Genomic DNA, 26,805 nt, shown 5'->3' with positions numbered 1-26,805 from the left:
CGTACATGAGACCTGCTCTTAAATAATTGTATTCATTACTTCTCCGTAGGAGAGTTTGCAATTAATATACAGAAGCTCAGTCTTCCCATTTAACAACTACAGATATATTTTATTGCCAAATATTATATATTTGAGAGAAAATTTAAGTTTATTTTGAATTTTATTTTTGTAATTTGTTATATTCCGTTTAAATATTTCAATAATTTGTTGGTTTAGGTCTTTTTTTTTTTTTTTAATCTGAAGCCACAAGATCTAACAAATATTACTACTTATTTGACATTGATATTCTCATTATAACTCATGTGACAAAAACAAAGATCATGTTACACATATTAAAATTCATATAAGCAAAAATATAGCGGAAAAATAAAGCAAAAAATCACATAATATTTCAAAATTGGAAGAAAAACTTGTTATACCCCTTTCTTTATTTGAGTCAGATAGATTTTAATATATATAGCGTATGATTCATTATTATTGTTAAGCGAAATATGTACGCACAAACTGAAAGGTACAAGGGAAAAACTGAACTAGTATTATAATAAGAAAACAGTAGGACAGTGCAAAATTAAAGCAAACCGAGGCCTGTATAAAATACAGTGTCCTTAAAACAGATTCGTCCCCTCCGGTGTGTGCTGCGAGGATGAACGTGGACGTCTGTTTCCCAGGATACAACGGAAAACCAGCAGTACCGTAGCACAAGGCACCACCACGGCGAACTGAAGAAGTACCTGAACTTTATCACGAGGAAGAACAACAGCAAGGGAACAGCAAATGGTACAGTAGCAGCAGCCGGGAAAGGAGAACAAGCACAGCTTCGAAAATATCAGAATGTAGGAGAATTTACAACACCAAGGGTTAGCTGAATCAGTTACGACACGAAGGGTCATTTCAGTTAGAACACCAACTGAAACTGTTCCAACTGAACCACCAGTTGGAAGACCAACTGAACTGTTCCAACTGAACCATCAGTTGGAAGACCAACTGAAACGTTACCAACTGAACTGTTCCAGTTGGAAGACCAACTGATGGTTCAGTTGGAACAGTTCAGTTGGTAACGTTTCCGAAAATAGTATAATTGACCGTTACCAACTGAACTGTTCCAGTCGGAACAGGTTTTTTCTATTTATGATATATTTTTTTTCAAAATAGTATATCTTGAATAGTTTCACCTCTTGATTTCAACTTTCAATTGACAAGAAGTGCTTAGGTTGTTCGGTGGATGATTGTCTGCTGAATGGACTGACAACACACAAACCTTTACTTCGAAAAGCATGCAATATTAAGTGTAATTTGCATTCATTTTATCTACTATTAATGTATTTGATCTCATTTTTTTATATTTGATAAAAGAAGTAAACTGATGGCATATATTTTGAGTTGCAGAATTTGAAAGTACTAGAGCAAAACTAAAGTAATATTTTTTTCTTCTAAGAAAGGAGATTCATTTTGATGGAAAAAACTCGTATAAGACAGTCTCGCGAGTCATATTTTGTGAGACAAATCTCTTATTTGGGTCATTCATGAAAAACTATTATTTTTTATTCTTAAAGTATTAATTTTTATAGTGAATATCGATAGGGTTGATCCATCTCACAGATAAAGTTTCCTAGAACCGTGATCAGTCTATCTGGATGGACACGTTGTTATGAAAGAGTAACCAATACTCCAATGTTTACAGCGGTAAATATCAGGGTCGCCACCTGCGTCACGGAACGAGACTAGAGGTATCGCGAGAGTCCCAGTAAAAGATCCTCCAGTGCTCGAATTAGCAAACACCTCAAGATATGTACTCACCAAAGCTAGAGGCCTTTTTGGAGCATATCATGAGATAAAAATCCTCCAGTGCTCGAATTAGCAAACACCTCAAGATATGTACTCACCAAAGCTAGATGCCTTTTTGGAGCATATCATGAGATAAAAATCCTCCCCCTCAAATGATGAGATAACTCATATTTATAGGCTCTCTTGATGAGCCATGGGCCTTAATTACCTTGAGCTCTCTATTGGGCCTAAACCTTAATTAAAGGCCCAACCCAACCTTCTCAACACTAATTACGATTAACTGATAATAATAATAAAAATTAATTTATTCTTCAGACTAATACCTATCATAAGCCCCCCACTCTCGAATACCTACATTCTAGTGAAGGTGATCGAGAGTACCGCTAACAAAATACAACAATTTAACGATAATTTTACCCTATTCTTCTTTTTAATTTAGCAACTAGGTTAAGCCTCCACCTCCCTATAAAAAGGGGTCCCACATGCCCCTGCTCCTCTACCGATTTTCCGCCGCAATGTCAGGTAAATTCTGTTCTCTGTTTTTCTCTTTTATGAGTCACTATTGCTGCTTTACGTTATATAACATTCTTTATTCCAATGCTTCTTCCTTTATCCTTCGATTCTATGCTCCATTAAACAATCGTACTCCTCCCTCCCTCCCTGACGTCGAGTGCTCTCAAGGACCGCTGACGCAGAGAAAGGTTCCTCGGCATTTTTTCAACAAGCAGTTCTGGCCGGGGGTTTTCGAGAACTGGGCCGATTCTACGAAATGTTTCGGTCGGGAATGGGAGTCCTGGAAATGGGTTGCTGACTCATATTCCTCGCAGAAGAACAGCCGCTCCGCCAGCGAGTGCCATCCGTCGATCATTCTATTGGACGGTAGAATACGAGCTGTTTAAGCCGGTGAGTTAATATCCCCTTTCTTCTCACAGGTTTCTTCATCAATCTCACTTAAGAAATCGAGATTCCTACTTTCGGATTTGTTGCTATTCAGCTGTCACTTAGCTGATAGTGTTTCATTATAGGGCGGGAATGGTGCAAGGATTTTGAAGCATGAATAAATGTCTTGTGCAATCTGTGAGTTGATGGAATGATATTTCTGCGGTGTGCTTACTAGGGAAAACAAGTCCGTCACAGTGGCTTTGGGCTTAAGTGGCGGAGAGAGGGCGTCAATATGAACGAGACCGAGACGGGTTTTGGTGAAGGTGTCATCGGCGCCGGCGAGGGAGGGGGAGAAGACGAAGGCAAATCTGAGTGGGAGATGATGCCTCCCTTGATGCTACAAATATATTTAGAGTTTGAAACCGTAATATGAGGGTGTAGCTTGGGTTTGGGTTTGGGATTATTTGCGTAATGGGTTTGAGTTGGGGTGGTTTGGGATAGGGATCGGGCTGGGAGTATTTGTGGGTTGGATCTGGGTTTGGGTGATTTGGGCTCGGGATTGGGCTAGGGATCGGGCTGGGAGTATTTGTGGATTGGATCTGGGTTTGGGTGATGACGTTTCAATAGATGATCTCGAGAGTACTTTCCCTCTTATCCCTCAAGTGCCATTATCTTGCCTTCGTGATTTCTCGCCTGGTGATAATCCTGATCAAGAAGTTATTCCCGGGGACCTAGATCGGAGCCTCCTGACTCCTCAGGATGTGAAGTGCTTGAGTGGTAAACTGGAAATCTCCTCTGACTATGAGTTTAAAGCTCCTGGCCTGGGGGATTCTTATCACAACCCACCCGCAGGGTATTTTACCGTGACCCTGGCCCATTTTAATAGTGGGTTTTCTATCCCTCCTCCTTCCTTACTAGTCGAGGTGACTCGAACCTTAGGTGTAAGCTTCAGTCAATTGTCTCCAAACTCACTTACTTATTTCCTGGGATTTTGTCACCGAGCAACCGAGTTTCAAATTCAGGCTACTACTTCTCTGTTTCATTCTCTTTTCTCAGTACGATGCCTCAGGCCGGACTACTCCGTCTACTTCCAACCTCGCGCTGGTTGCAAGTTTATGGTCAGACTACGCTCTACTCGAGGGGATTGGCGGTCTCATTTTCTTTTTGTAAAGGATAGTGGGTGGGGCATACCTTCAACTTGGAGCTCTAGTTGTAGTGTTGTGAAAATGAGAATGATTCATCGACACTTGCAAGTTCAGTGTCAAACCCTGGGGTTTTTTGATGATTTATTCGATCCTAAGAGTTTGTTGGCCAGCGGTATCTCTTTTGTTGCTCTAGTTGTCTTTTTGCACATCGTTGATATTCACTATTCTTAACTTTTACGTTTGAGTTATGAAATTTTGATGCTTTATTGCCCCTTATTTCTCTTGTAGGGTTGCGCGTGAACTTGGCCACCCTTCAAGCTCGCGAAGATACTATGGGGAAGTCTCTTCCTATCGGAGAGAAGAAAAGAGTTGAAGATCGGCGCTATCCTCCCGCTCCTCGATCTTCTATCCCTATTTCGGGGTCGCACCCCCAGTCTGGTCGTGGAGGAGGGTCTAGTTCTCAAGGTCGTCAGGGGCCTCATCCTATGTCCACTGACAGCCATGCTTCTGGAGCTGTTGTGGATAAAAGAAAGGACCAGTGTACTAGAGGACATGACGATGGCAAGAGGAAGGGCGAAGTGGCCACCCCGCCAAACTTTAAGAAAGGTCGTGGAGATCCGATATCGTCTTCTCGAGGCCTTCGGAAAAACTCTCTATTCTTGGAGGGCGTTAATGCTAAGGAGAGAGTGGGGTCATTTTGGGATACCGACGACCCTGATATGGGATGGAGAAAGGGGAGGGAGATGATAAGTGATCATGACATGGCCCATTTGGTTCCTCAACCTCCTGCTGCCCTATCCCACTGCTTGGCCTTGATAGGTTGCCAGGTGCTTTCCTCGCCCCTTAGTGCCTTTTCTGCAGGGGTGCTCACGTGATGTAACCAATTGTTTCTTGTTTTTCAGGCTGTGTCTCTGGCCTGTGCTTACCAGGTGCGAGAGGAGAGAGGTCGATCCGAGGAGGCTCGAGTTCGCCGAGAGCTCTCCCAACTAAAGGAAGAAAATGAACGCCTTCGATCGGAGAACATGAAGTTCCAAGACGATCTTTCTTGCTTGACAAAGAAGTGTGAAGAAAAGACCATAGATGATGAGGAATTGCGTAAAGAGCTTGGTTCCCTCTATGACAAGCACCATACCGAAGTGAAGACTGGCGGGATGTTCTTGGCTTCTAAGACGGGGAAGTCCTTTGTGACGGGTGTTGAGGAGAAGGCACTAGCAGCCTTTCGTGCTTCTCCGGCCTATGCTGATGAGGTTTACAGTCACGCTTTTGGTCTCCGTGATGAGGTGGTGCGAGACTGTCGTCTCCAGCTCCGCTTGACAGGCTTAGTTCCTGAGGAGGTGATTATGAGGATTTCACCTCATGTGGCAGAGTTGGGTGACACCGCTCAGGTTGACCCTCTGCCAGAGTTTCCTCCAGCGAGGGATGTTGACTGCGAGGTCATTGGTGCGCTGCACTTGCTCCCTGCTGACGAAGCTATCGAGGATGGATGATTTTTGTCTATGCCACTAGACCTGTCGGAGCTTTATTCTAAGATCGTACTTTTGCACAACTATTTTGCTTAGTCGAAGTTTATTTTGATTACTATGTCATCTGGACATTAATTTTCGTTTTCTTTTAGTAATACTTCATGCTTGCTGCTTAGTTAAATATGAATTTGGGCATATTTAAGCCTCTGTGGTCTTGACGGGACGTTGTTACCCTAGCGTAGGTATCCCGGGACTCTATTTTGGTGACCTCTTACAGTGTCTGAGCACTTTCCCGCTGGGCTGGCCAAGCCTCTTATGCTTGGGTGGCTCTTTGTGACACATTGGGTCTCGCGATGTCTTTCGCGTGCGTAATTCTTATTTTTTTTTTTTGGTTCTTTAATTAAATAAAATGAAAAGACGATAAATGCAAGAAAAACTTTCAAATTTATTGATAAACGTAACTCAGGTAACAACATCTTGTCACTGACTGCTCTTTAAGTAAAAACAAACAGAAACACGTAGTTTATACGTAAAATTTCTTTAAGTTCGCAATGTTCCATGTTCTTGGTAAGGTCTTCCCATCTGGTTGCTGAAGACGATATGCTCCTCCTTTGATTATCTCGATCACTTTGTACGGGCCTTCCCATTTTGGGTCGAGTTTACCTACCTGCCGCAAGATTTCTGCCCTCCTCAAGACTAAGTCCCCTACTTGAAATGACCTATGCTTAACCTTGTTATTGTATGCTCTGGCCATTTGCGCTCTGTACCTTTCTGCACGGAGTGATGCCTCTTCCCTAAGTTCGTCTATGAGGTCCAAAGATAACCTCATCGCTTTCTCATTATCCACTAGAGTATAATTCTGGACTCTCATGGAAGGTTCTCCTATTTCTGCGGGAGCCACTGCTTCTGCTCCATAAACCAAATTGAAGGGTGATTCTCCGGTAGAGGTGTGTGACGTAGTCCTATAAGCCCAGAGGGCACTCGGCAGTTCATCCACCCATTTGCCTTTGGCTGCTCCTAATCGGGTTTTGAGGTGCTGCAAGATAGTACGATTTGTAACTTCCGTCTGACCATTCGCCTGGGGGTTTCCTACGGAAGTGAAGAATTGCTTGATGGAAAACCCCTCACACCACTTTCTTAATTTGGAACCTGAGAACTGTGCTCCGTTATCTGAGACGAAGGCTCGTGGTATTCCAAACCTACATATTATATTCTTCCACACGAAGTTTATTATGTCTCTTTCAGCTATCTTAGCTAAAGGTTCAGCTTCTACCCACTTCGTGAAGTAATCGACGGCCACAAGAAGGAACTTTCTCTGCCCAGAAGCTATGGGAAATGGTCCCACGATATCCATTCCCCATTGTGCAAAAGGCAAGGGGCTTTCTAAGGATTGCAAGAGCGTAGCTGGCTGATGATTGATATTCGCGTGCTCTTAGCATGCACGACAGTGTCTTACCAACTTTTCTGCGTCACGCCTCATTGTGGGCCAAAAATACCCTTGTCGCAGAGCTTTACAGGCCAATGCCCTTCCTCCTAAATGATTCCCACAAATTCCTTCGTGAATCTCTCGAAGTACGTAGTTAGCATTACTGGGAACAAGACACTTCAAGTACGGCAAGGAATAGCCCCTTTTGTACAACTCATTATCTATTACTATAAATCGAGCGGCTCTGATCCGAAGCTTTCGGGCTGTAGACGGATCTTGTGGTAGGCTTCCTTGTACCAGGAAACCGACGATTTAATCTTTCCAGCTTGGTTCACCCTCTCCCGCGCACAGAATGTCAAGAGTTGGTCTCTCCGCATCTTCCTTAGTAACGGCTAGAAAAGTGACCTTTCTACTGTCAATATTTGTCATTGAACTTGCCATCTTGGCTAACCTATTTTCTATTTCATTCTGGGCCCTGGGTACATGCTTTATCTCATAGTTCTCTAGACGCGAGAGTAGCTCATTAACCCGGAGCACATACCTGGCCATCTTCTCCTCCTTAGCCCCATAAATCCCTTGAAGTTGGTTAACCACAAGCTGGGAGTCACTGTGCACTACCAACCTCTTTGATCCTGCGGCTAAGGCTAGCTTTAATCCTAATACAATAGCCTCGTACTCTGCTTCGTTATTTGATGCCGAAAACTGAAGCCTTATGGAATACTGAAACTTTTCTCCTTGAGGATTTTCTAACAATATCCCGGCTCCACTTCCTGATGCAGTGGAAGATCCATCAACAAATAGTGTCCAAGTGGGGCTGGAACATTCTGCCTCCACTATCTCCATCTCTACTATGAAATCTGCTAGAACCTGGGCCTTTACCGCTGGGCGCGGTTGATACTCCAAGCCGTACTCGCTCAACTCCACCGCCCACTTGACCATCCGACCAGATGCCTCAGGGCTGGAGAGCACCTTTTTCAAGGGATGGTTGGTCAACACTACTACCTGATGCGATTGGAGGTAAGGACGAAGTTTCCTTCCAGCAGTGACCAGCGCCAGGGCTAGTTTTTCGATATTGGTGTACCGAAATTCTGCACCCTGCAATGTCTTGCTCACGTAATATACTGGCTTATGCTCGCGCCCTTCCTCTAAGGTTAGCACCGCGCTGATTGCTTCGGCCGAGACTGCTAGATAAAGGAACAGCGTATCTTCTTCGCATGGTTTTACAAGTAAGGGTGATGTGGTCAAGTATTTCTTCAAGCTGCTGAAGGCTTGTTGACACTCGTCCGTCCATTTGAATCTACTTCCTTGTCTAAGCACTTTAAAGAATGGCAGGCCTTTATCCGCCGACCGAGAGATGAATCTGCTAAGGGCGGCGATCCGTCCTGTTAACTCTTGTATTCCTTTCAATGTCTTCGGAGGAGACATGTTCAAAACAACATTGATCTTCTCAGGATTAGCTTCTATCCCTCTAACTGAGACCATATAACCAAGGAATTTCCCTCCTCCGACCCCGAATGTGCACTTTTCAGGGTTTAACTTCATTTTATATTTTCTCAGAATGTCAAAACATTCTTTGAGATCTTCAGTGTGGGTTGAAGCCAGTATGCTCTTGACAAGCATGTCGTCTATATACACTTCCATGTTGCGCCCGATTGTTTTTTCAAACATCTTGTTTACCAACCGCTGGTAAGTTGCCCCGGCGTTCTTTAATCCAAACAGCATCATCTCGAAACAGTAAATTCCTCGATCAGTTACAAAGCTTGTCTTTTCCTGATCTTCAGGTGCTAGCCGAATTTGATTGTAGCCTTGATATGCATCCAAGAAGCTAAGCATTTCGCATCCGGCGGTGGAGTCTACCAATGAATCAATCCTTGGCAACGGGAAAGGATCCTTAGGGCATGCTTTATTCAGATCAGTGAAATCTATGCACAACCGCCATTTGTTGCCCGGCTTCGGTACGAGTACGACATTTGACAACCATTCTGGGTACATGACGGGGTGGATGTACTCGGCTGCTAATAGCTTCTCTACTTCTTCAATGATGTGTCTGCTCTTCTCGAGACCGAACGTCCTTTTCTTTTGCTTGATTGGTTTTATCTTTGGATCTGCTTTGAGATTGTGGAGCGCATATTCCGGGGGTATTCCTGGCAATGCTTCATCCTTCCAGGCAAATACATCTGCATTTTTTCTCAGAAAGGCTGTCAGGGCTTCTTCCAAATTAGTTGGTAAACCTGTTCCAACCTTGACCTTGCTCTCGGAATTTCCTGGTATTACTTCTATACTTTTCAGTACTTCTGCGGCTTTAAGTCTCTCGTCTCTTCCTGATTCGCTTTCAACAATATGAATCTCGTTGTTCCCTGGATGATGCTCCAACTTCTGCTTACTTCTGGGTGATGAGTCTTTTGGGGCAGCCTGCCTCTTCCGGTGACTTGCTGTCCCCTGCAAGGTGATGGCATGACATTCTCTCGCCAATCGACTATCACCGGTGGCCTCCCCTATTCCTTCGGGTGTGGGGAACTTAAGTTTCATGTGATACGTAGAGCCTATCGCCTGAACCAAATTTAAGCTAGGACGCCCCAAAATAATGTTGTATGCTGACGGAGACTTCACCACGAGAAACTTCACCATCTTAGTGGTCCTTAGCGGGTAAGACCCCAAGGAAAGGGGGAGCACAACCTCTCCCAATGCCTCAACCACCTCTCCCGCAAATCCAACCAGAGGGGTGTTTACTGGGGCTATTAGGGCATTGTCGATTCCTAGTTTTACAAAAGCGCTATAAAAAATGATGTCTGCAGAACTTCCTGAATCCACTAGTATCTTTCTCACCCAGAAATTGGAAATGGTGGCGGAGATGACTAGGGCGTCATTGTGCTTCCCACGAGGGAACTCCAGGTCACTGTCACCGAACACCATACCTCCCTTCGACTAGACTATCTCGAGTACGGTGTGTGATTTGGTACTAGTTGTAGATGGAAGTTCTTGCAATGCTGCGCGAATCAAAGTTTTTCTCGCCCTATTCGAATCCCCACATGCTGGGCCTCCAGAAATTACTGCAATGATTCCTCCAGTAGGGAGGTTCTCCTCTATCCTTTCGGGCCGTTTCCCTTGGTCATTGTTTCCTCTCAGAGGGCTGGGCTTGCGCTGGAATTCCGGGCGCTTACTGTCCTGCTGATTTCGTGACTTATCCATGAAACCGCCCAAGTATCCTCGCTTGATGAGTTTCTCTATTTCTGCTCGCAGGACAAAACAATCTTCTGTGTTATGACCTTTGTCCTTGTGAAAACGACAATACTTGTCAGACTGTTGTCTTTTCGAGTTCTCTTTCATAGGGCGAGGGGGCTGCAAAAGACCTTGCTTTTCGGCTACCACTAGTATGTCTGTCAAGCGTGAGTTCAGCGGGATGTGCTGGAGATGAGGGCTCTGAGTTACCTGCCTTTCTTCCTTCTTGACCCCGAATTTCTCATCTTCTCTCTTTCTTTTTACAAGATAACGAGGTTCTACTGCTTCTTCGATGCGTATGTACTTTTCTGCTCTTTCAAGTAATTCTTCCAAAGTGTTAAGGGGTTTTCCCGCTATTGACTCTTTGAATCTCCGGTGACGAAGGTTTTGCTACATGATTCCCGCCAGTAAATCGTGATTGACGTACGGGACCTCATAAACGGCCTGAGTGAATCGTTGTACGAACTCTCTCAGGCTCTCTCCCTCTCTCTGGACTATGGTGAACAAATAAGACGCTGTCTTGGGATACTTCCTATTAATGGAGAATTGTTGAAGAAAACGTCTAGTGAGTTCATCCAGGCTGCCTACTGTCCCCGGGGGTAGCTTGTTGAACCAAGTAAGGGCCTGTCCTGATAGGGTAGTTCGAAAGATCTTACAGTAAGCAGCGTCGCTGATGTCATAAAGGTTTGCCTTTGCATAAAATTTGTCGAGGTAATCTTGTGGATCCCCTTCTCCTTTATACTCAGGTAGGTTTGCTATCTTTAATCCAACCGGCAGCATTTCTGCTAGCACAGCTGTGGTGAAAGGGCTACGTCGTGCAGGTGAAAATGCCATTGCAACCTCTTCTCCTCTCTTGGCGCGGAGTTTCTGACAGGATGGAGGTGCCTGGCTATGAGCCTCGTCATCCTGGAGTGCAGTCCCCTTCTTTAGGTTTGTCGGTGGCACGTTGCTGGTCCCGACTACCTCTCTCTCCGGTAAGACTCTCTCTGAATGATGCGAATGGGCTCCTTCGTCGTGTGCTCCCCTGTTCTCGCTGTGCTGTTGCCGAGCTGCGAGGTATCGCTCCACGACTTCGGCTGCAGCCCTAGAAGCTGCTTCCTCCATCAATGCCTTCAGAACCTCGGACGTGATCAGGAACTCCTCCTGCTGCAGTCGAGCTGGAGGAGGGCGTCCATGCTCTTCTTGGGCATCATGGGTCGTACGCGATCGTGTTTGCATTCTCAGTGATGAGGTGGCAGGTTCCCACATACGGCGCCAAACTGATGCGGTACGAAATTCAGGTGATCAGTCTATCTGGATGGACACGTTGTTATGAAAGAGTAACCAATACTCCAATGTTTACAGCGGTAAATATCAGGGTCGCCACCTGCGTCACGGAACGAGACTAGAGGTATCGCGAGAGTCCCAGTAAAAGATCCTATATGTACTCACCAAAGCTAGAGGCCTTTTTGGAGCATATCATGAGATAAAAATCCTCCAGTGCTCGAATTAGCAAACACCTCAAGATATGTACTCACCAAAGCTAGAGGCCTTTTTGGAGCATATCATGAGATAAAAATCCTCCCCCTCAAATGATGAGATAACTCATATTTATCGGCTCTCTTGATGAGCCATGGGCCTTAATTACCTTGAGCTCTCTATTGGGCCTAAATCTTAATTAAAGGCCCAACCCAACCTTCTCAACACTAATTACGATTAACTGATAATAATAATAAAAATTAATTTATTCTTCAGACTAATATCTATCACGTCTCACAAGAAATCTACTATTCGTTGAAACTGTTGACACCCTCTTCATTTTCAAACGTAAAATATTTTTCTTAATTATACTAATTTGGTTTTAATACAAATGAGTGAAGTGATGTATCATAAATGTTTTCGCAGAATTCCTACAGTAGCTGACACAGTAGTGGGGATCATTGGATTTAATCCCATGCCACGGCCTGGTACTCGGATGAAATCATATGGGCCAATGCTATTAAATGCATTTCATCTCCACGGAAAAATTCGTACCATAAATTCACTGTTTTCACGATCACTGCGAAGATTTCATTGCCATTTTTATTGCAGCACATTTGAGGGAAAAAAATACAAATTATTTATGGAAGTTGGTAACTCATCGAATTTTGATTTTTTTTATTATAAAATTAGTCTTTTTTTCACGACGATGGTATTTTATATCAGATCTGATATCAGAAAATACGGACGTTTAAAAACAAAAAAACATTCGACTGACTAGGCAAAAATTGTAATTGTTTAATATATTTGACATTTGATATGGTATAAGAACATTGGTTGTGACATGTTCCCAGAGCTACATTTGGCTGCCGCTAATTGTTTCGAAGATTTATTTGGATTTGTCTCTGATGATAAGTTCGTATTTATTTCTTTTAGAGTAATTAATGCATGGCAGATAGGAAGGTAGGGATGCATTTGAAGCTTTAATGGTATTTTGATTTTCTATTTCATTTATAGAATCAATTACTATATTTTTTTTTTATAAAAAATATATATATATTTATAAACCCTATATAGTACAAGTGTTTTAATATATCTATTTTCTTCATATATATATATATATATATATATATATATATAAATCCTCTAAAAATCAGATTATGTAAAAATCTAGGTTATTGAATTGAGATCAAAATTTTATCAATTAGCGAGAATTTGAGAATTCTACTACATAAAGATCATGTCCATGAAATATAATATTTGACGGCCACCAATTTTAATCGACTACTTTTACTCTCTCTTCTTTTAGGAAAATATTAACCTACTCAATCTTGAACATTACAAAGTAACATATAAATATATCGAGAAAACTGCAATTTTGATACTATATGTTTGTTTCTTTGCAATATTAGTTATCGATGTTGTTCGATTTCAAATTTATTTTAGATATTTTCAATTTTTGACAATCTCGAAATTGTTGACGTGACACTGCACGCACCAGCAACATTTCAGACTCGTGTAGGCATCGCATCAGTGTCACATGAGAAAAATGACTAAAATTACAAAACTAACCAAGACAACATAAAAAACCAAAATCACATAGGGACAAATATATAAGATTAATATTGCGGTTTTCCCAAATATATTTGACGAACAACTATTTATGAATATTTCAACGATTGAAGTGTCATCCAGGATCAAATTAACCATGGTTGCAGGGCCGGCTCTAGGGGTAGGCGCCCTAGGCAGCCGCCTAGGGCCTCTCTTTTTATTAGGGCCTCTAATATAATTAGGGCTTTAGTTTTGGGCTTTTAATTATCAGTTTTTATGTGATATTTGTATATTTAATTTTAAAAAAAATTATATAAAACATTCACCTAAAAAAATAGCCTAAGGTCTCCAAATTTCTGAAGACGGCCCTGCATGGTTGATATGGATCAAGGGCAATGCATGCTTGGCTTTTCAAAGCTTTTAGGTTGAATGAGTAATGCATGTAATTACACAATCGCTCCGAGTTGTTGGACAGAAACATTGAATTTTCTCAATTCTGGCAAGTAAAATAAATGCCTGTGCCCTGCTGGCTAATGTTATAGTATTTAATGCACCAAAGAATCCAAAACCATTATGCAAATTAGTTTATAACGCAAACGTATGATCGAACCCCAGCGTACTTTCATTAAATATCGTGGGCCAACAAAAATTAGTGCTTATCTAATATATTTTTCATCAAGAGTACTATATAAAATGTTTATCAGTTTAAAATAATAATAATAATAATAATAAAAAGAATGCCACGTTTGTCGTTTAACAATAAAAATAATTTCGGAAGTGTTTGGGCAAACGGATTTCATCTGGAAGAAATGACTCGATTTGACAAGAGATTCGATATTTGGATTCAAATGACAAATATTGGTGGATTTGAATGGTCAAGTCGATCCTGGGCGTAAGGGCACTGTCCTTACGCCATGGCTGAATGACACGTGTCATTTTGTATTATTTATTTTTAAATTTTTTTAACAATTAAAATTCCAACCATGGTTTAGGATTTTTGAATTTATTTTATCTAAAATAATACCAACCATGATTTAGGCTTTCAGATCTGTGAAAGCCGCTCGTCCCAAAAATTTTTCGCTCAATATTTTGGGACTCCACCATTTCTCCTAAAACTTTTCACGGTACCTCTCAAGACTCCCACCGCTATCCTTCTCCTCCGTCCTCGCCACCACACCGACGTCGTCGCACAAAGTTTAACAGGTTCGTGCCTACCTCGCGAACACACTACTGTAAAATCGATTCTTGATTTGGGAAAAAGAGTGGGTTCTTTCTGTTTGTGTCAAAAATCGATTCTTGATTTGGGAATTTGTAATGCAACTAATATTATTCTGTATGTTTTGAGAAAGTGTGTTCTTTCTGTTTGTGGGATATATATATGTGAAAAAGTGGGTTCTTTCTGTTTGTTTGAAAAATCTATTATTGATTTGTGAATTTGTACTGCAACTTATATTATTGATTGTTATTTATGGTGACAAGATTCCAGAATGGTATTAGTACTGAGAGGACATATTATGGGCTTGTGTTTGTTTTCAACCGGGAAGTCTTAGAATGGAGTGATGCAATGCTGTATTTTGATAGTTCTGGTGTGTTAAAATAGACAGGGCAACGAAGTACTTGTATCTCAATGACAAAAAAGCAGTGGGCATTTTAAGAAATATTCGTAATTTTGAACTTTTTTTGCGATTTCGGTCTTTTTTTTGTTGTTAGATTTTAGTTTTAGTCATATTTCTTTTCTTCGGTTGAACTATACTCCAAAGATTTTAGTTTTAGTCCTAATTCTTTTGTCCGAGCTATATTCCAATTCAAAATCACAAGGTCCAATTCTCCTTTTACATCCAATCATTTACCAAATAACTATGTAATTTATCCTATCTATGATTTTTTTTTTCTTTGGACCAAATCCTATCTATGGTTTTCTCTTTCAAATCCTATCTATTGTTTTCTGCTTTTGACGAAACCTATAGTTGTTCTGTAGTCTTGAGTATTCTTCAGGATTGGTGATTTGGAACACAGAACAACTTATTATATCCCCTCACGACAAAGATATCTGCCGCGATGGTAACTTTTGTAATTTCGTGTTCTATATTCATTTAACCATTTTTAATTAAAACTTATGTTATTGTTTTTTTTATATCATGCTTAGTTATTGTATTTTTTTGTAAAATTTTGTCTTGATGTAGGAAAAAACATATGTTGTTTTTAATGGGAGAAAACCCGGTGTTTATGAGCGCTGGGAAGAGACTCAAGCACAAGTTAATGGCTTTAGAGGTGCTTGTTACAAGGGATATAGCACTAAAGAAAAGGCATTGAGAGCATTTGATGAATACATGAAGAAACCTTTCGTTGCTACTGGTTCGAGTTCAACGTCCGCTCCAATTTCGAGTGCAACGTTCGGTCCAACTTGTAGTTCAACGTCCGCGTCAAGTTCGAGCTCAACGTCTGCAAAAAGTTCGAGTTCGGAAAAAAAACTAAACGAAAAAATAGCTCAATTGGTTAATGCTCAAATAGAGTTAGCACGTGAGCATCAGAGAAATGCATTAAGAATGGACGAGCTATCTGAAGAGTTGAAAGTCTTGCTGGAATCTCTACAATTTCGTGATGATGACTAGAGTTCTTCTTGGTATTGCTATGATGTTCTGTTTAATATTGTAATATGTAAGACATAATTAAGTTAGCAGTAGATATTTTTATGACCTGTGCTTTATTACTTTTGTTTAAGTTATATTTTATGAATGCTTAGTTACTTTTGTTTAAGATATATTTTGTCAAGAATTTGTGTAAGATATTTTTAAGTTAATGTCTTATTAACTTGCTGGGAAACACCATGTTTACTCCATTTCATATAACCATGCATGTCCATATATATAAACACCATGCTGTGGTGCATTGGTTATATAACCATGCATGTCCATATATATAAACACCAATGAGCAGAATCATACGATTGTAGTAAACTAACCAATACACAAAATAACACCAGATTCAGATTATGATGTCCATTGGGTTATAAACATCAGTGGCAGCTAATAATGAACTTTTGCCATATCCTTCAATCCTCTTGTTGATGCATAACTCCAGGTCAACGCTTATACGAGCAATTTTACTTGTACAAATAGGTATGGCAATATGGCAATACTACTTTATACATTACGAAAGAGAAATTACTCTAACAACATTACAGGCAAAAAAAAAAAACAGATAACAAAATCTTCAATTTTGTCAAGCTTCACTTCATCCACACTACTGTTAATATTTGGCACCAACAGCTTTGGATTCGGGACTGGTGTTCCTGTCACGATTGAAATGAAGGCATCCAGAGGTCATTCATACTACGCTGGCCCTCCGCTGGTTTCCGAATAATCTGACATTTTTTTAAGAAACGAACACATACTATGAAAAAAGATTTTTAAGAAACTAACACATACATATAAAGTTCGAAAATTGAATGCTCAAAAATTTAATCCTTACTTGTGATGATTGAGGACCCTGAAACTGACAAGGGAATAAATTCATTTCACCGCTTGTACAAACATTTGTATTACCTTCCTGCACGAGACATAAATAATATCGAAGATGATAACGCGTTGATTTAATAGTGAAAATAAAAAAAACAAGTTACCATTTGATTTGAGTACAGTAATAAATGTTGAGGAAGTAAAAAAGGATTCGGCGAGAAATTTAAATTTAAGTGTTGTTGGGATGGTATGTGGTTTTTTTCCCGTGCCGTGGTGTCATCTTGTGAACTTTGCCCCTTTCTTTTGCCTCCTTTTGCACCTAGCACATCCAAAGAAGATGGTCATCTACCTATGTAATTAGTATATGATCACAACTTTGAATAAATTTAAACTTACTTGGAATTTCAGCTTTTTCTTTTCCTTTTCTATTTCCTTTTTTGCTCTTATTATCCCAATGTCGTGTAATATTTGCATTTGTCACTCCTTTTGCTTTAGCAGTAAGTGGGTTACGTATTAATACTGCATCGATGTGACCGTCACTTGGAATATCATCACACGGCGTCTCATCATCTACACTCAAATTTTGGACAAGGTTGGATATTTCATCTGTTGCTGTATCAACCAACTTATACAAACTTTTTCTCGCATCCTCGTGAGATTTGCTCAGTTGAGTTAGATCATACATCGATCTCATTATTTGATTCACAAACACCATCTCAGATTTACCACCACCACCACCACCACCACCACTTTCTCTGAAGTCATTGTTAACTCTAGTTTTTATATTCTTCATCCATCTCTTCAAAATGTAGCAGTTGGGTAAAACAGTGACGTCGAAAGAGTTATACACCATCAAAACATGCTTACACAAAATCCCCATTGTCTCAAACTTAGAACAACTACACTTTATTTCATGAGTCTGCTTATTGAACACCACTTGTCTGACCCTTGAGTTTTCATCGTGAGATTTTACTCTGAACTCAATCAAATTCCAATCATTACCAAAACAAGCTGGTGGTTGAACAGATTTGCAATTCAAAGAGTTAACCAATTCAATTTCGAATAACTTGTAAATGGAAATAGTGTAGACATCAGCAGCATGAATCAACAACGGATGATTTTTCAAAATCTGTGCAGGCTTACCATGACGACAACGGGTATCCTCACACTTCTCCTTCTCCCGCCATTTATTTAGAATTTTTGTATAATTCATCACAAATTCATACAAAGTACACATTTTATTACCTGCTTTCTTCAAAACCATATTTGTGACCTCACTCCTTGAGGTAGCCAATAGTCCTGCACTAAATTTTCCATTGCTAAAAGCAGTAGCCCATTTTTCCCTGATTTTATGCATCCCATTCAACCATTTATGACCACACAAATTATATGTATCGATCATATATGTCCACGTTGCATCAAATTCATCTTCAGATTCACAGTAATTCATGCATTTATACCACAATTTTTTGAAATTTGAATCGCCATTTAAATTCCCAAAATGTGAAGGAGCATTTTGATTTATATGCCATTGACATAAGCGATGATGTGACTGCGGAAAAACCGTTTCAATGGCATTCATCATGGCCTGGCATTGGTCTGAAAATATAGTTTCAGGTTGTTTTCCATACATAGCATCTAGAAATGTTGTGAACAACCACTCAAAAGAAGCTTCGGTCTCATCTGACATAAAAGCCAAACCAAACAACACATTTTGCATATGGTGATTTATACCAATAAATGGAGCACAAACCAAATTGTATTTGTTTGATCTATATGTTGTGTCAATCGACATCACATCACCAAAATATTCATAATCCACTGCACATTTGTAGTCCCTAAAGAAAAAATTCATCACTCTATCATCATCATCCAATTGCACATTCCAGTAAAAGTAATTCTCTTTGTTCGCCTTCTCAATAAAATATTGGATAAGTGCAGTTGCATCTCCATTCTCAACTTTGGTATGCTTTTTTAGCCGGCTCATATGGTCATATGCATCTTTTCTAATAAAACCTAAATTTTGTGGCCCACATGCTTCATTTTCCATAAAAGAAACTGCATTAGAGACAGATATTCCAGCATTCACCATAGCTTCTAGAGTGGATTTTTTTGCATGTGATAAATTGCGTGCCGATCTTAGCAGGTGAGTTTGATCAAGTGCAAACATCTCATGATTATGCTCCTCAAAAAATCTACTCACCCGCCATTCACCCCCTTTTTCCCTTGTAATCTTCAACTTGGCTTTACATTGAGTTCTAGTGATCAACTTTTGATAAACAGGAATTCTTTTACTAGAACATTTTTCATCTTTCGAACCTTCACATGAGCAATGAAATTCCTTTGATTGAAGTTCATTAGTTTTGGGAAAACAACGTTGATCACCCTTTCTCACACTAAATCCCTTGGCATGCGCGTATTGACAATACAACAAATACGCCTCTTCAACACTATTCACAATTGAACCCACTGCTAGTTTGTTCTCCAAAATATCGACAACAGAAATTTCAGTTAGTACCTCAACGTCTTCTGGCATAGACAAATCAGGAACTCCACATTGCTTTTGTGAAATGTGATCCAGTTCTACTCCTTCAACGTATTCTCCCCCCAAATCTTCAGTTGGGTTGTCATCTTCCATTGTCAAGTAAAAAACCTACAACACCCAACAAAGATTCAACTACAACAATAAACATCAAGTTGGTTGCAGGAACATTCCAAGCAATTGAATATTTCAAGCATATTTTCAATCCATACATATCTAGCTTACTTACTAAGAATATTTAAAATAATCTGGAATGATAAAATGCTTACTTACATATCTAGCATATTTTCAATCCATACTCGTGCTGTTGGCTTATCTGAGCTATTTTCAATCCATACTCGTGCTGTTGGCTTATTTTCGGACTTTTGAACTAATGTAATGGGCTATGTCGAAAATCTAAAACTATTCTGATCCCTACTCCATTTGATCGACTGTTTGGATTAAAGGCATTACAAGATTGTGGACAAATTAGTTCTTGTGACTATCAGTCCATACTATGCTCAACAAATTATTTCTGGGACTGCAAAAGGTGTAGAATGTGATATGTATACTCGTGCTGTTGGCTTATCTGGCATCACAAATGGCATGTATATTCAAGAGTGGAATCCCGCCACTGATAAACACCTTAATCATATATATATGAAAGATTCACTTGATTAAATCGTAACACAAATTACCAAATCAAGAAAGAACGCTTCCAGCTGTTGCTTTAGAAAATTAAATTTAATCGACTTAAAAATTACAAAGCAGGAATACAAAACTTCAAATCAAGCATGGGGAAATAAAGAAAAAAAATTAAATGAGGGTCAAACCCATTATCGGCATTGAAGGAAATTACAGAATATACCTTCTCAAAATATTACAGAATATACCGCACAAATAGACTTCTCCAATGACTCAAGGGCTCGTGACGGAGATGTGATGGCCGCAACGGTGGCCTTTCCCGGTGGCTGGTGGGTGTTGAGAGGTACCGTGAAAAGTTTTAGGAGAAATGGTGGAGTCCCAAAATATTGAGCGGGGAAAATTTTTGGGAAAAAAATTTTGAGCGGCTTTCACAGATCTGAAAGCCTAAATCATGGTTGGTATTATTTTAGATAAATTCGAAAATCCTAAACCATGGTTGGAATTTTAGTTGCTAAAAAAATTTAAAAATAAAGAATACAAAATGACACGTGTCATTCAGCCAGGGCGTAAGGGCAGTGCCCTTACGCCCAGGATCGACTTTACCGATTTGAATGGTGGATCCACGAATCGTAATATCATTATTATTATTATTATTATTATTATTATTATTATTATTATTATTATTATTATTATTATTATTATTATTATTTTAATTTATAATAATGAAATCGTGTACAATTCTTGTATTTTATGAAGAGATAATAAAAATACGAATTTAACAGAAAAAGTCATGGTCTTTCTAATTAAGTCAACATTTTCATTCTTGATTTTCATCTTATTTGGAAACTCGAAATCTTGTATCTGGAATTTGCAATAAATAGAAAGAAATAGATATTGAGTATTTTAGGGATCAGTGATTAAATAAATTGAACTTATATATAGTTAACAAATCATATGATAATAAATCATTGTAACAATTCAATATGAGATGATATAATTCAGTAGTAATGTATTGTTATGAATTTTTTTGCTAAGTTGAGTACAATAATTGTTCAAGATCCTGAAATAAATATCACGGTCTAAAGAGGTGGCTCCTACCAACATTTTGTGTAGAAATTTTCCCAACATACTCAAGTAGGAACCATACAATAGATTATTTATGAACCAAGGTGAACTCACATTTTCAGACCGAAGTCATGTTGTTCAGATGAATCATATATCAAGTCTTAAATCCATTGTTCATTGGGCTCACATTTTCGGCCGAAGTCGCATTTGTTTAGTGGACTAGCAATCTGGTACATATACTGTTATCCAGGGTTCAAGTCATTTGTTCATTCATTCAGTTATTCAGTACTAGCCGATCTCTAACCATTCAGGAATCAATAAATTCAGAAATCCAATATGCAGTACAATGTGAGAAATAAAAATGAAAAATACACAATATGATGGAATATATGAATAAATTATTATTTTATAAAATTTTACTGTAAATTACAGGTCAAATGTCAAATTTATTATTTCAAGAAATCAATAAAAATCTTCATATTGGTATCTTACTATTTCCCCCCGGTTGATGGCTCAAGCCAAAATAATTTCCTATAAATAAATTTAAGTAATTTTAGACTTGATAGGATCATGAGAAGATATTGTAAGATTTTGAAATTCATTTTGTACAAAACTTGTGTAAGATAGTTTTGGTTAAAACTTGATAAATTCATATTAAATAAAAGACATGTCCGAAAAATTACGAAACTTCACCAGATGACGTGAATTATGTCGAAAATAGATTGGAATAAGTAAAATCATGCTTCTGGCCAACACGTGTAATGCAATAGACAATGCAATAACAATTTTTATGTTTAACATTTTTCGAAATTCAGAATTAATTAATAGTAGATTTTGAAAAAGTAAAATGAATGTCAAGCTAATTTCAGACGACCAAAAAAACCGAAGTTGCAAACACAAGATGAAAACTGAAAATAGTACATTTTGTATTTCTAACATATTTATTCACATGTGAAGTTGCAAACACAAGAATTTAGCCAAACTGAATTTCTGGCGAGCTTCGGTGTTTTAATGATATCTCTTAGCCGGATGATTCAAATGACAATCCGCCAACTTGAATGATCATAAAACTCAATTTGAAACAAGTCGTACTTCACGTCAGTTCAACAAAATGGAATGGTATCTGGTCAAACCGGTTGCTGAATTACCAAACTGATTGCACGAAAACAACAATCAGTTGGGTATGAGCAGTTGCGGTATTTTGGTCATATCTCTCAGCTCAATTATTGGAATGAAGCGATACAGTATGTGTTAGCAAGATAAAACAATGATTTACAAACCATCTTCAAAAGTCAAAATCTGAATCTGTGAGAACCCAAATTTTTTGGGATATAATTAAATAAATATAAATATGTGTAAGAATTTATTTTCGAGTTATAATAAATTCGAAAATATAAATAATACATGGTAATCGAAATCCAGTACAAAATATACACATTATTTTCGAAATTTAAGAAGTATATCAACCTATTTAGAAGAGCATATTGCATGCAAGGCAGCTTTCTCAACAAGGAAGCTAGCAAATTTGCAATATAGTCCAGATACATCACGAACCTGTACGAGAAAGCAGTCTACGTTCAACCATCCAGTCCATAAGTCATAAATTCGAAATTTGCAATATATTACACGAATTAATTGTTATGGCATAATTCTAAATATGAAATACATATCTCGATAATTAAGAAATAATTATCTCGCAATTTTGGAAGCAATTTTTAAAAGGAAAATTGTGAGAGCCCAATTCCCAAAGCCCAGCCCAAATGTCATTAAGTAAGTTTAAAAGATAAAAAATAAAAAAAAGATACTTGAAACTTCATCCGTCGATTATTGCCATTTCGTTTGCCCAAAATTAAAATAAATACATATTCGGAATCCTCTCGACAAGAGATATCCATTGATACCATTTTTGCTAAGAAAACTCGCGACTCTTGGAAACTCATCGGATACTGCCGCCTATTTTTACCGGAAAAGTTGGAAGAAAGCTTGAGTTATGTTGTTTGAAGCTTAAATTCGAAGCTTTGAGCAATTTTAAAAAATTTCAGAGGTATAATTATGAGTTTAGGGTTTCGAATTTTGGGCATTTTAATTCAATTGGGTTCCAATAATTAATATACATTGGATTATTGATTGTAGGTGCTATATCGGAGCTGATTGGAGGTATTAAGCTAATTTTCAAAATTTAATTAGATAATATTTCGAATTTAGCCTATTGATTTGGGAATTTATGATGTTTGAAATGTTAAATTGTTAAAGGGATGCCTTTATAGTATTAAAAATAGAAAATGAAAATTTTGGAAATTCCTATAAAATATCGAAAATTTCAGATTCGGTACGATCGAATTTTCGAAACTTAAAATTGTATATTATTGAGGAATTTAGGTTTATTAAGTTAAATAAATCGTTATATTTGACTTTGCAATGAGTTTTAAAAATTTTAAAGCCTAAATTAAGAATTTTTGGAATTTTAGGCTAAATTGTCAAATAATAGAAAAATAAATGGAACTTGATATGAAATGTATAAAATGCCACAAGATTGGATTATGCGAGTAAACTTTAAGATATTTCGGTGGTAAATTAGGTATCAGTTGAGGTACGCATGAATTATTTTATTATGACGGCTATAGCGATGTGGAATGACGTTAAGTATTTGTAATGAGTTGTGGCGTGCTTTATGTGCTTTTGTGAATACGTGATTGCATTCATGCATTTATCTGAGTTGATACTATTAGTGCATAGCATTTCGAGCCTTGACTCCTTTGATTTCTATTGATATTGATCTATCGAGTTGTTGCGTCATCGATGGAGCGGATGGGTAGGATTAGCACTCCTGATGACTTGCATGAGAGCTGAGTGGGTAGCTCCCGTACCTCGATGCTACGTGCATGGATGAGTGGCGACTGGATGTTGCGTTGCTACGTTCTTGGTATGGGTGGCCGCTGTTACTATTGTTGATGCGATTCATTTGGACTCTATTTGGTATCCGCTATCGGTTGTTACCTTTCACGGATTGCATTACATTGTATTGCATCGCATTTTACTTGATTTTATTTCATGTCAGTTATATTTGTCGTAATTACTGGTTCGTCGTACTGTGGCCTGATCTCTCGTTTTTTTTTATGTTGTGGTTGTTTTTGATGGCATAGCAGGTTATCCAGGAGGATTTGACGCGTCTGGTGGAGCGTCAGGTAGTGGTGCCCAGTTGTCGAGTCATGGTTGAAAGTTCCCATATATATATATATACTATATTATGGAGTCATACATTTAGCGGGGAGATGTCCCGTGTAGCTGTACTGTTATTTTTACGATATTTTGAATTGATAGTTGTGTGAACGAGCCTTGCCGACTCTACATGTGTTTAGTCCTGGCCAGTGCGGCTATAGGTTGTGAATTGATGTTATGACTTTATTTCGAGTATATAAATATTATTTGTGATGTTTTGATTTTTTGGGATGTCCTATTTATGAATAGGTCATGCCGAAATTTCTGTAGGCCCAAAATGAATAATTTTAATCGCTTTCGCTGTTTACATTAATAAATCCTGATTATTTGGTCATTAAATATTAATCAGGAGCACGGGCCTCCACAAAAATCAGCGGTGTTAAGCTAAGTCCCAATATTAAAAAAAATGATAGTGTAATTTTTTAAAATGCCTATTCTTGATTTTCTTTTAAATATGTAATTTTAAAACAAGGTTTTACCATCAGTCTCATCGATCGTTTATTATTCTGAACAATGGGGACATCTGGTGATAAGGAAATCGAGAGAATTTATTTCTTTTACAGAACAATCAGGTGCTCATTCAGACATTTATTAGATTTCAAGAATCTGTTATCGGCTAAGAAAATGTTCAATTCAAGTCTAAGAATATATATCTACGATCTATATCCAAGTAAACTCCAAAAGATTCAATATATATTAAGAGGAAAAAACGAATTTTTAATTTATATATATTGTCCTGGATTAGGACATTTCATGTTGGAAAAGTCTAGTTATACGATATTGAGAACTAAATATATATTAACAGATGGCAAAAACTTGTGTGAGACGGTCTCACGGATCTTATTTGTGAGACGAATCTCTTATTTGGATCACCCATGCAAAAGTATCACTTTTTATGCTAAGAGTATTACTTTTTATTGTGAATATGGGTAGGGTTGACTCGTCTCACAGATTATGATCCGTGAGACGGTCTCACATGAGAGTCACTCTTAATAGATTGGGATATGAAATTTTACCTACATTTATTAGCATTTTTTTTCTTGGTTTTTACTAATATACTCAGCCTATTAACTAAGACAACCAAACTCCATAATTTTGGTGGAATGTAATAATGGCGTGGGATTTATGGGAAGAAGTTAATATGATGACTCCGTCTTGAAAGAGTGAATGCATTAAAAATTTAATATTTTATAATCAGAATCCCCAAGAGTAGTTGATGCTATTTATATCCCACTTACAAATCGGGGACTTTTAGGTTAAATCAATGATTAATTTTCTTGCAATAAATGATGGGGCCATGTATTACCATTTCCAAATACATGTATTACCATTTCCAAATATGATTTCACTAAATTTCAAGTACTTTAATATATATCTCCTACATTGTATTCACAAAATATACCTAAAAAAAATGATGCCCGGATGATGATCGATGGTTAAATCTATATAATCAATATTTTCTACCAATTCGAAGGATACATACTCCGGCTTAGTAGTGAAGATAGTTTCACATAAATAATAACAATAATTAATACTCGAACTCGACTGGTGATCGAACCATCCGTCTAGTCAACCGATCGATCGAGGATGTCTTGGCTCAAAAGTTCGGAGTGCTTGATTTCTGGAGCTGATACCGAACGGCTATAGTCGCCTTGCCAACCTGAGTTTGACTTTAGCTAGCTTGACTCACCCCGTGTAGTTCCGATACCCTAGCTAGGAAGAAAGTTTAAGCAATTGCTAATTAACATTAGGGTGAAGAAGGAGACTGCACTGAAAACATTCTAAATGTTATATAAAGAGAAAGTTGCCACTCTGCTGCGAAAATTAAAGCCTCTCCACGTATATGAATACCTGTGTATGGTGTAGGCAAACCGAAGTCAGTTCTTTCGTTAATATATTTCGGAAGTCCTTAACTTGGGTTTCAGAGAAAGTCAGGCGTCTTCTCACCTATATGATCGTGTTTTCAAGCTCTCGTGGTCGGAATGATCGTCGGAAAGAAAATTCATTCCACCCACAAATCGAAGTCCCGACAATAATTTTTATTTAACGAAAATCGTCCCTTATTGCAATATTACATAGTCTATCCCTTCTTCTATGGCATCAAAAATATTTATCATGGTAGTCATTTTTTTACAAGTATGCTAAAAGAACATGTACCATGCATGTTTCAGATTTGGCGAGAAGATGTGAAATACAAATACATTTAATTGGTAGTATTTGTAAGAGTACTCATTCATGAATTTTGAAGTGGCTATCTTAGGTTCAAACACTAGGACAAAAATTATATTGTTTAAACTGGTTGATAATACTATTAACGGCATACCTTTATTGTGCGCTGTTGATAGTGCGCTGTGAAAAGTTATTTTTGTTGTAGTGATATGAGGGCGCCACAAATACTTATGTGTTAATGGTTCGGACTATTAGGCACATTAGGTGTTACTGCCGACGATGTCTCATATCACCTTGTATATCGGTCTAGTCTTTTCCTTGCCGTTGCAAGCGTCCTTAACAAAGATAAATTTTACCTTATCTATTAAGATCTAATGTCCCTTTTTAATATCTCAACAATTCAACCAAATCTTACATTGTAGCGTTAACATTTTGAGGTACGAGAACTTCCCAAAAAGTAACTCATCTCAATATTTCTCATATACGTTTAACTTAACATGCTATCTACAATATTACATGTCTAATAGTCATTAATAGATTTTCTGTATAAACGTCGAATAAGACAGTTTCACGATTTCACTCCTATATATTCGATTGTTTTTTAAAAAATATATTTTTTAATTCCCTTCCTCTACCTCAAAGGTAGAAATAAGGGCAAACATGAATCACAAGAGGTTTAACTGAATGGTTAAAGAAAGAAGAAGAATAAGTTAGATGTAGAAGGAAGCAATTAATGTAGTTTGCAAGAATGGTGAGACAGAAAACATGACTAGAGGGCCATTAGAATTTAGAGTACAAC

At 38.3% G+C, this 26,805-nt stretch overlaps 1 protein-coding gene across 1 annotated transcript; it reads right to left on the bottom strand.

Annotated features, from left to right (window-relative positions):
- Window positions 1-15,914: 15,914 nt before the first annotated feature.
- LOC140829601 (protein FAR1-RELATED SEQUENCE 5-like) lies at window positions 15,915-20,112 on the bottom strand. Its single transcript, XM_073192916.1, has 5 exons — window positions 19,777-20,112; window positions 16,908-19,040; window positions 16,475-16,478; window positions 16,112-16,221; window positions 15,915-16,067 (listed from the first exon to the last, which is right to left on the bottom strand). The coding sequence occupies exons 2-5, from the start codon at window positions 19,023-19,025 to the stop codon at window positions 15,915-15,917; spliced, it is 2,385 nt and encodes a 794-aa protein (XP_073049017.1). The 5' UTR covers window positions 19,026-19,040; window positions 19,777-20,112.
- Between the last annotated feature and the right edge of the window lie 6,693 nt (window positions 20,113-26,805).

This window comes from Primulina eburnea, chromosome 4, assembly GCF_022965805.1.
Source record: "Primulina eburnea isolate SZY01 chromosome 4, ASM2296580v1, whole genome shotgun sequence".
In the NCBI taxonomy this organism is placed as follows: Eukaryota; Viridiplantae; Streptophyta; class Magnoliopsida; order Lamiales; family Gesneriaceae; genus Primulina; species Primulina eburnea.
Note: the sequence above shows the minus strand (reverse complement) of the source record. Positions and strands in the feature narration are given on the sequence as shown.